At 45.2% G+C, this 11,243-nt stretch overlaps 1 protein-coding gene across 5 annotated transcripts in view; it reads left to right on the top strand.

Annotated features, from left to right (window-relative positions):
- The first annotated feature begins 9,116 nt into the window (after nt 1–9,116).
- The window catches only part of IRF2 (interferon regulatory factor 2), a 38,978-nt gene continuing 36,851 nt past the window's right edge, over nt 9,117–11,243 (top strand). Inside the window, exon 1 of one of the 5 annotated variants that reach the window (XM_083367454.1) lies at nt 9,117–9,328. Coding sequence is in view for 2 of the 5 variants with exons in the window: in XM_083367451.1 (XP_083223577.1) it covers nt 10,696–10,762 (67 nt within the window). In the remaining 3 variants the exon portion in view is untranslated. Of the gene's footprint in view, nt 9,334–9,897; nt 9,915–10,424; nt 10,763–11,243 lie in introns of those variants that run through there. The other 4 variants (XM_083367456.1, XM_083367458.1, XM_083367451.1 and 1 more) reach the window with 4 other exon arrangements.

The raw sequence follows: 11,243 nt of genomic DNA, 5'->3' as shown, positions 1-11,243 counted from the left end.
TCAACTGAGTGACCATCTCTGTTTTTAACAGTACAAACGTAGGACTTGCAGATACCATGTTTCCCAAGTCTTATATTTTTTTTGCACCAAAAAATGCATTAGGGCTTATTTTTGGGGAACACGGTATCAGGGTGATCAGCCCAGCCAGGCATCCCACCCCCAGCGCATGCACAAGAGGCAGCGAGCACATGGGGGGCGATGATGTCCTGCCACAGCCCACTGGCCCCTTGGCGCAGCACAGGTAAGTCAGAGCGTGGAAGCAGAGGCATGGGAAGGCAGGCAATCCTGATGTGCAGTGTGGCTGCCTGCCCTGGCACAGCTGTGGGCAAGCCGAGAGACAGTGGAACAGAGTGGGCGGCGCATTGGGATCGCCTGCCTCCCCCCCCCATACCTCTGCTTCTGCCTGCTGCCAGTGCCACTATGTGAGCTTCCCGCAAGCCAGGTGGCTGCACCCTACATCCAGATCGCCTGCCTCCCACCGCATCTGCTTCCATGCTCGGACTTGTTCTGTGTGGGGTGCAGCTGTTGCCAGACACTGTTCAGCCCCCGTGCGCTTGCCACCTCCTGTGTCGGCCACACCCATCCCCCTGGGCTTATTTTTGGGGTAGGGCTTGTATTAGATGTACCCTACAAAATCAGGCTAGGGCTTATTTTCTGGGTGGGTCCTATTTTCAGGGAAACACGGTATCAACCGGTATCCAGGCAGTAGAATCTTCTTAATGTACAATTATGTCTGCACAGTTGCCATGGAAAGTTATTATATGCAAACAATGATAACAAAGCTTAGTGTGCTTGACTGACTGATAAGTTAATATGATCTCCCAACTTGAACATCTATGATTCTGGATTGTGTACATTAAACATCAAAGTAAAGAAACAACCAATAAGGTTATAAACAACAGAAATTAATAGGAATCGGGAACCCAAATTTATATCACAGCCTTCCTGGCTCTAATGCCTGATTTTGTGTTGATAGTACAATAAATTACAAAGGTTGAGAGGAGAGTGTTTCCCCCTTTTTACTTCACAAAGCAAGGTTAAATACTTTATATACTTTACATCTTCAACTTACAACCACAATTGGGTGCCAAATTTCTGTTGCTACATGAGACAGGCGAATTTTGCTCCATTTTACAACTCTTTGTGCCATAGTTAAGTGAATCACTGCTGTCATTAGTAACATTAACTGAATCTAGCTTCCCCATTGATTTTGCTTGAGAGTGATCACACGACCCTGGGACACTACAGCTGTCTTAAATATGAATTGCCAAGCATTCAAATTTTGATCATGTGACCATGGGGATGCTGCAATGGTTGTGTGGAAAACTATTATGTCACTTTTTTCAGTGCTTTTATAACTTTAATCACTAAATGAATAGTTGTAAGTTGAGGACTACTTGTACTGACATTCTTATGTGCCAACATCATAGCTAGTATAAAGGATCACTTATTAATCTCATCCATGTAACTGAGGTGTCCTCTGTATCCACAGGGTGTCACTAGAGATAAGGAAGTAAACCAAACTAAATAAAAATATTGTGAAGGAAGGGTGGAAATCCTATGCAAAGTAATCTTAAATGTAAACTGTATCCCTGTTAACACAAAGTTCCCAATAACTGGTCTGTTTCTGTTAAAATTTAATTTCCATGGAAAAAATGCATAAACTGCTAGAACGATCCTAATTTATCTACTATAACTAGAATGTATGGTTTTATATACCTCCCTGAGATTGTTGCAGAATCCTTTATTATTTCTTATGGTACAGCTTCTTTTTCAAAGAATCCATGAAGTGTCACCCCTCTTGGTGGGAAAAAATTAATTGTACATTAACTGTTAATAGTCCTGCTGTAGATGTCCTAAGTATTTAAGTATTTAAGACTAAAAATACCGTAGTTCCTTGCTATTGGTTTTGATTGAGATTGAAACCCAAACATTACTTACTATAGTACTATAGTAGTATGGTACTTCCTTAGATGGATCATCAAGAAGAGCTCCTCCATCAACCTTTGACAGTGAAAAAACTGTGATAGAAGATAGATATTTAGTTATCCTTCTTGTAAGAAGGTTGAACTTTAAACAAGTCTTAAACTATTAACATTTTGAATTGACTTCATGCAACCTATTAAACAAAATGATGTTTTACATGGGGGAATTAGAATTTATTATAATGGCTCATCTTTTTTATCCATTCCAGTAGAACATGGGTGTCAAACTCCTGGCCTGCGGGCTGGATGTATCACGTCAAAACCGCATTGCCGGCAATGGGGAAAAAATTGCGATATGTTGCGACACATCATGTGACGTCGCAAGTTTGACACCCGTGCAGTAGAATAACCAAAACCCTTCTCATACCTTTAGAGAGGAAAAAAATTAAAAATCCCACTTCACGTACGTGATCATCACTTTCAGAAAAGAAACTGAAATCTTGCCATTTTCATTCCTATTAAATTAGGCCACCATTCCCCTAAAATGACATGGAGGAGGTGGGTATTTGTTAGTGGAAAATTTTCTCTTCAGTGAGAAAATTAATTACAAATAAAAGAAATGTCTTACATGTAGCTGAGTAGAAAACTATGCAAGAGTTTAAGTTACCAATATTATCAGCTTGCAAATACCACATGCAGATTTTGAACTGGCACTATAAATCTGTGGAATGTTTGAAATTAATTTGGAACAGCTTTTTCACATAAGATCAGAAACCATTGAGCTAAATGTAATTTAAAACCATATGAATGTATACAAAGCATATATAGTATACATTTTTAAACATCACATCAACTTCTCGCTTGGATATATGGCTGTGGAGGAAGATATATAATAATTTTTATGCAATTTTCTTTTTGGTAAAGGAGCTCCAACTGCTCCTTCATTGGTTTGTTTTCATTTTTTGAAATAGCAAAGTATTTCCATCTCACCATAAAGAATGAAAAAATAATTAAAGCTAGAATTTTTCCCACCAGATCTTATAAACAGAAGGATGTAATAGTCAGAGGTAGGAAAGCCTCAGTTACATATATCAAATAGAAATTTACAGTGATGTGTTGTGTCTTAACTCCAGTGTTATACTTTAGTTCCACACAGACGGGAGGACTAAGCTGGTTTACATGAGTATCTAGAGCTTATGGCTGATCTCATAAGCCTGTCTTGCCATGTGGATTTCTGCTTTCTTTCTGTGCTGCCATAAGGGAAATGATTTTCTGGGGATTTATCTGTACATAAGGAAATACTCTGAATTCCACACAAAACATTCTTTTATTTATGAATTAGCAAGACTCTCATAGCTGTAATTTCACAGAATGATGTGACAGATTGTCTCCAAAGATTGTTCATCTGTCCCAGAAGCAACTGCTTTGGTGATCATGGGCTGCATTTAAGATTTTTGATAATTCAACCTGTTCTCTTGAGAGCAACAAGATAGCACACAGTCTTCCTTCATTTTAGTCCCATATCAATAATCTAGAGGGAAAGTTGCCTGAAAGAGAATGAGTGAAAGTCACTTACACTAGGAAATGGAAGATTACTTGCATTCTCCTAAAAAACAGGTGTCAAACTCAATCATGTCACATGACGTATCGTGACGTATCATGACATTTTTTGCCTTTGCGGAGTTGGGCTGGGCATGGCCTGCATGTGACGCATCCAGCCCACGGGCTGCCAGTTTGACATCCCTGTCCTAAAATAAATGATTGCCTGAACCCTCCCTTATAAAGAAGCGAGCAAAAATCTAAGTGAACCTGGAAACTGAGGAAGATGTAACAGCTAGGCGAAATTACGTGTGCCTCGGCATATAGTCACACTGGCCACCTGACCACAGAAATGTCTTCAGACAATGCTGACTCCCTCAGCTAACAAAAGGAGATGAATATCATCTAGAGTCAGACATGACTGGACAGGGAAAACCTTTACCTTTAGGCTAAGTAAAAAGAAAGAAGAGATCATCAGGTATATCAGGAGTATCTTCAGCCTATAGTCAAAAAAGTCAAGATGGTGGCTGTTTTTTATGTGTTGTGTATGCATAGGTTTGATTATACATTGCAGCCACTATCTTTTTTCATTATACTATGTCACAGGTCAGCAACGTGCAGCTCCGGAGCCGCATGCGGCTCTGAGCCGTCTCCTGCGGCTCCCAGCCGCCCGGTGCGCACACACCTCTTTGAACGGGCAGTGGTGCGCGCGCACCTCTCCAAATGGAGAGTGGCACCGCCCGTTCCGAGAGGTGCGCGCGCACCTTTCCGAAGGGCGGAGGTGCGCACGCACCTCTCCAAGCCGCCGCCATCCCGTCAAACATTGACGAACACGGCAGCTGTGCAAATGGGATGGCAGCGGTTTGGAGAGTGCGCACGCACCTCTCCCAAGCCGCCGCCGTCCGGAGACCTGCCAACATTTGGGGAGGTGCACGCGCACCTACGGTCGTTCAGAGAGGTGCGCGCGCACCTCTCAGAATGGGTAGCGGTGCCGCTTCTTGCAAAAGCTGCCGCGGCCTGTCTGCAAAGCTGCCACTTTTGGCAGCTTTGCAGACGGGCCGCGGCAGCTTTCCCAAGAAGCGGGGCCGCTGCCCATTCACGCGGAGGTACGGAGACCTGCCGACATTTGGGGAGGTTTGAGGAGGTGCGCACGCACCTACGGTCGTTCGGAGAGGTGTGCGTGCACCTCTCGGAATGGGTAGCGGCGCCGCTTCTTGCGAAAGCTGCCGCGGCCCGTCTGCAAAGCTGCTGAAAGCGGCAGCTTTGCAGACGGGCCGTCGCTGTCGCGCAACTGGGAACCGGTTCCTTCACACATTAAAAAAAGGCAACCGCACGCGTCCACGCATGCGCAAGAAAAACCCGTTTTGCGCATGCGCGTGCATGGACGCACGCATGCAGCTCCCACTTTATGTGTGATGGAACCGGTTCCCAGTGGCTCTTTTCCTTTTTCGGGTTGCCGACCCCTGTACTATGTGAATACCTCCAGTGTACATGGAGAAGAGATCCTTGTAAAAGTCCACTGACTTTCATCCTTCTCAATGGAAACAGCTTGTATCCTATCATTTCTGTTTGTGTAATATTGTATAATATTGTTAAACTAAGTTGCTGCCCTTGAGGACCACTCGGAGGCTTCAGCTGGTGCAGAATGCAGCCACGCGGGTTGTGATGGGGGTTTCCCGATACTCCCATGTAACACCTCTGCTCCGCGAGCTGCATTGGCTTCCGGTTGCCCTCCGGGTGAGATTCAAGGTGCTGGTGATGACCTATAAAGCCCTAAATGGCTTGGGTCCGGGATATCTGAGGGAACACCTGCTGCCGGCATCAAGCTCCCTTCATCCTGTGCACTCCCACAGGGAGGGTCTTCTCAGGGTACCGCTGGTAAAAGATTGCCGGCGGATAACACATAGATCCTTGTCCCAAAATTATATTTTGCAAATAGCAACACATTTACTTAGATGAACTAAAGTAATTATACTTTGTACTTGAAGTCAGCCTTTGGTAAACAATCAATCAGATTAATTTCTAGACTCAGCATGTACAGTTATAGCATTTTACTAGCTTCTCATACTCTGGTTAGAGATCACTACCAACAATCCACATTTTTCCAAATAATAACATTAGTTTATGGTAACATGTATATGGTTCAGCTCAACCATATACATGTCTACCATATAGACCAGGGGTGTCAAACTGCCGGCCCATGGGCCGGACGCATCATCCGGAAGCTGCACCTACCCCATTGCCGGCAATGGCAAAACCGTCCTGATACATTGTGCAGTGTCACGTGACGTCACAAGTTTGACATGTCTGGTAATAGACTTTTATGTTAAAGAGGAGAAAGAGATTACAGGCAATCTTCAACTTACAACAGTTCACTTAGTGACCATTTGAAGTTGCAACAGCACTGAAAAAGTGACTTACATATATTGCATGCATGGTAAGGCTTAAGAGAGTGCTCAATGTACTATGGCGAACTAGTATTTTTAGATTCCTATGATTAAGTATTCTTTAAAGGATAAATCATATGCATTTAGTATTGACTTCATAAAATATTTTTGGCAACTCAAACTTGATATTTTAATTGATACCTTATTTCTAATGCAAAAAGTATAAATAGTTTATTATTTGGTAGAACTGTAAACTAAAATGCTGAATATTAATAAAGCAATGGGTAAGCAAGAGTATTGAGTATGTTCCTTGTGATCTTAAAATGATACTATATCTACCAAGCATTAGTTTTCACTTTTACTGGATATCCCAGAGGACTTTAAAAGCAATATGCTGTTAAAGTCATTATGTAGCAAGTGTAAAATGGAAGAAAGAACATTTACTCAAATGACATAGGCTTTTCTTTCTATTGCCCCATTTCAATTTAATATCTGTAAGTTTGTTAATATGGTGTTATAAGATCAGTAAGGTTTAAAGATATGAATGTATTTTGGTTACATATCAAAAATGTTTATTCATAATGAAATAATTATAAGTGGAGATGAGAATGGAGAGGGGGTGGCAAAAAACCCGTTCCTTAATTTAATTTTTAATTTAATTTAATTAGATTTACATACCGCCCTTTCCCGAAGGACTCAGGGCGGTTTACAGGGAATTTAAAATCAGCAATACAAAATACAAAAGTTAAAAAACAATTAAAAAGATTAAATTATCCCTTAAAATAAAAACCCCAATTAAAAATTCTCAGCCTGGGCCGGAGAGCTCAAAGAGCCAGGTCTTCAGGTCCCGGCGAAATGAACGAAGGTCGGGGGGCAGTCCTAAGCTCCACGGGCAGCTGGTTCCAGAGGGCAGGCGCACCCACAGAGAAGGCCCTCCCCCTGGGTGTTATCCGCCGGCAGTCTTTTACTGGCGGCACCCTGAGAAGACACTCCCTGGGGGAGCACACAGGACGAAGGGAGCTTGATGCCGGCAGCAGGTGTTCACTCAAATATGGGAAAGACAGTGTATTCCCATTTTAAAACTTTTTTTTATTATTGACATGGGTTCCCTTCCTACTTAGTAACTATTCCTGCAGTGGAAAGATTAAGCAACATTGTTCTACATATCAAGATCTAATGATGTGATTAAAAACTAGACTACGGCTACACTAGTAGTCTTCGACTTATGACCATAATGGAAACTGCCCATCACAATTTTAAATCACGATGGTCAAGATTTTAAATCAAATGGGTTGATCAGATGACCAACCAGATTTTATGACTTTTTAGGGGAAGTTAAGCATTGTTGAAGTCATTAAGCAAACCAATGGTTTGCTATAGGTGGGTGCCAAAAACAGCAAAATCATTGTAAAATGTAGTTACATGATTATGGGATGCTGCGTAAATGTGGCCCAGTTGCAAAGCCCCTAAAATTCAGTCATGTGACTATCAAAATTTTAAGTAGCTCCCAGTTAGGTCCATTGTAACTTTGGTCACTGAGTGATCAGTTATAAGTTGAGGACTACCTATATGTAGCACAATGTACACTATATTATTTCCTTTACACTGTATTTTTTAATACTACAATTAAATTAATGCATAATCCCAGTGAACCATTAAGATTTTTTTTTTAAAAAAAAGGAAAAGTGAATGCAATTACTGAATAGCCAGTTACTGAGGAATATTGGCCAAACCAATAGCCTGCAGCTTGTGGGAATTGGACTACAGCCAGATTTTTCCTGGCTATTTTTGATATGACGACTCAGCAAAGATGCAAACATTGGTGTCACCCATTCGGGGTTTATTTTTCCCATAGCGGGACTTGACATCACATCTCAAGCCTGAGCGTCTAAGATGGTGCACAGAAATGGCCTTTGAAAATTCTGACTCAAATTGGTATGTATCAAAACTGAGGAAAGTTTCTCCAAACTGATTAAGGCAGGGATGTCAAACTCAATTTCATTGAGGGACGCATCAGCATTGCGGTTGCCCTCAAGGGGCCGGGTGGGTATGGCCAGGGTGGGTGTGGCTAGAGTGCGTATGGCCTACTGGATGGGCATGGCCAGCTCTACATCGTTCGCATCAAGGGTGCCTACGGGGGCCTGGGCAGGAGTGGGACAGATTTGAGAGTCTCTGGGCCAGGGCCAAGGCAGTGGGGGCCATTCCCTCACTGTTTCCAGGATGGCTTCGTGGGCCACATGAAACCACTTTGCAGGCCGGATCCGGCCCCCGGGCCTTGTGTTTGACATGTCTGGATTAAGGGAAGAGAAAAAATCTCAAACAATTTGCAAGAAGTTTAAGAAGAATGTATTATTACTACTATTTTTTAGTGATGATGGAAGAATTGAGACTGAAAAAGTTCCAAGGGAGAAATTCCTTAGTGATCTCTTTCTTCAGGATTTAAGTAAACCCAGGGAGGCTGCAGACCTCTGGAGAAATAACTTTGCAATTAAAAGCCAGGATCTTCATGCAGATTCTTCAAGAAGCCCTCTAAATAACAAAAACATCTCACTTACTCCATGAACATTTTATCTGAAATGCCCTCCTCCTTTGACAGAAAAATTGAAAAGCATTTTTTTTCCTTAAACGAGAACTACAGGAAATTTTCTTGGCCAGTCACTAGGTGAGGAAGCCACCGGTCTCCGAGCAAAAAAACAAAAACAAAAACAAAACCCCAACCCAATTATAATAGTCCTGGCACAGGATGATTTTCTAGCTCTTTCCAGAGCGATGCACCAACGAGATGGCTTCTCTCCAGCCAAACGCCGAGTCGTGCAGCTGTAAGATTCGAGCTTCTCCGGCGACGTCCTTCCTCCGTGTAAGGAAACGCTGCAAGATGCTCCCATGCCATTCACGGCTCCAGAGACCCAGGCTCTGGCGGTTGGAAGAGAGCAGCCCGTTTTTTTTAAAAAAAAAAATGGGGCGGCGGGAGCGAGGTCTTTTGAGCTCTCCGCCTTTCCTAGCCAAGGAACGGAAATTTGCCTTCCGTCCTCCACTTTCCGCCCCCTCCCCGGTGCTGGTGTCGCTGTTGCTGAAGGGAAGTGAAAATGAAATCGGCTTTTCTGAGAAATGATGAAAGCGGCCGAGCCCGCCAATGAGCAGCTGCGCCCAACTTCCGCACCTCTTTCGCTCCAGCCCCCACCTCCCTTCTGCACAAACAGGCCTCGGAGAGGTGGAGGAAAGGGTGGGGGGGGGGTGGGGGGAGGAAGGGAAGGGAGGAGGGGGAGGAATTTCCAAGATTGGACTCCTCGCTCCTTCTCGCCTTGTTTTGCTTTCGATCTGGCGTCAGGACTAATCCCCGCCAAATAACAGAGGAGGAATAACTTTTAGTTTTGCTCCCGCGATTTATTCCGCCGCCGGTTTTCCTTTCCATTTTGCGTCTCTTGGCAACCGTGACAACCTTGAGGAATTACATAAATACCGGGAAACGCATAATTGGTAAGGTAAATTCAGAACAATCTTTTTTTGTTGTTTTGTTTTTTTTACAACCAGAAACCCAAGACCCAATAACCGTAACACATTTCTTTCATCTGATTTTGCATTTACGCGTATGCCGGACGCGTTTTCACCCAAATGCAAAGGCCGTGGCGGGTCATATGATGTTAGGCTCAGCTACTGGCAAGAGAAAGCCGGGCTTTTAATTTCACTTTTGGATTTGCAGGGAAGAGGCACGGGAAGGACGCGTTTCTCTTTCAGGCTCAGCAGTCGAGGACGGACCTGGGGTGGGGGCGGCTGGCGCGGCGGCGAAGCATGTCGGTGGCAGAAACCCCAAACCCCAGCCTCCCTTTGGTTCTCTTTTTTCCTCTCGGCGTCGGCGGGCCGCGGAGAAACGGGCTTTCGGAGTGCGCAAAAACTCGGGATGTCACAGCCGAGACGATTCTCGTCGAGCGGGGGATTCTCTTCCCCCCCCCGGCAATTTTCCTTGAACCCCCAGCGGAGACGAGCTCTTGGGAGTTGCGGAAAGGGCGCTGCTTTGCCATCCGCTGGCCAGGCGGATAGTCTCTCTGGTAATCGGAAAACCGAGGTGAGCCCGCGAGCCAGCAGAGCCCTCGGCTTTGCTTTCCCATTTTCGGGCAGGGGAAACGCGGGCAGGTCGGAGGAGACCTTGGCCTTGTCGGTTCCCACCCTTGCAGGACTTTGGACCGGCTCATGGCGGGATCGGGCCCTGTTGAGAGGCGCTGCCAAGAGCGCCCCGGCTGGGGAGAGGTTTTTGCCTGATTTTTCTCGATGTTTGTGCTGCGAGGGGAAGGCGGGCTCGGAAGGAGCGGGGGCCCGAAGTGTGCATCGCAGGGAAGGGTGCGTTTTGCTGTCCCCCGAGACACCGCGCCAGACTTCGCTGCAGGCAAGCGAGAGGCAGAACTCCGGGCGGATCAGCCCTGCCGAGGGGCAGGGGTAAGACGGGTCGTTTTCTCCTAACAAGTCATTGGTGCTTTGGGGAGAAGCAGGAGGGGCCGCTGTGTCAGCATAATGGCCCCCCTCCCCAATATCCCGCGAAGGCGGCTGTTACACAAGCCAGCTGGGTCACTTCCTTTTCTCAGCGGCCGGGTCAAGTCGTGACGTAGGTGCTCGTCTGGCCAATCGGGGAACGGATCCTCGTCTATAGAACGCCTCTCTCGATACTTTTACCGCTCGCGCGCTACGTTGGGTTCCAGGAAGCAGGGAATGGGAAAGGGCCCAAGGGAAGCCCGACGACTCCCAGGCGCTGATCTGATGCTTTTCGAGTGGGAAGTGCGGAAGAGGCCTTCCTAGCCTGATGCCCCCTAACTGTGTTACATTTCAGGCTCCTTACGCTTTGAAAAAAAAATATGGCTGGGAATGGTAGAGGTTGCCCTTCCAAGAAGGCTAAGGTTAAAGCCAGCACATCTGGTACAGGTACTAAATAGAACACAGTTAGATCAGGTGCACGGACTTCGGGGAAGTCTGTTGTGCTTCAGTTCTTTCTGCAGGCAGGTCCTTTAGAAATGGCTCTAAATGATTATGTGGGCGGCTGTACTGTACTAGATCAAGCTCTCGTGCTGGTTGAATTGATGTGGGGTATCTTTCACCATGCTTTAAGTATTGCGCATTTGTGAGGGTTGTGAGAGCCGGTGTGGTCCAGTGGTTTAAGCACCAGATTAGAAACCAGGAGTTTGTGAGTTTTAGTCCTGCCTTAGGCACGAAAGAAGGCCTTGCAGGGTTGCTGTTGTGGGGAAAATAAGAGGAAGGAGGCGTATTAGGTATGTTTGCCATCTTGAATTAGGTACCTCAAAAAGCAAAGCAGGGTTGGACCTGGTTTGTCCATGAATAGAAGACCACTAGGAGATACCAGGCTAGATTGGAAAAAGATACCAGAAGAAGGGAATAGCAAATCTTA

The sequence above is a fragment of the Vipera ursinii genome (assembly GCF_947247035.1).
Source record: "Vipera ursinii genome assembly, chromosome: 7".
Taxonomy (NCBI): Eukaryota; Metazoa; Chordata; class Lepidosauria; order Squamata; family Viperidae; genus Vipera; species Vipera ursinii.
The sequence above is the reverse complement of the archived record's forward strand: the minus strand, read 5'-3'. Positions and strand labels throughout refer to the sequence as shown.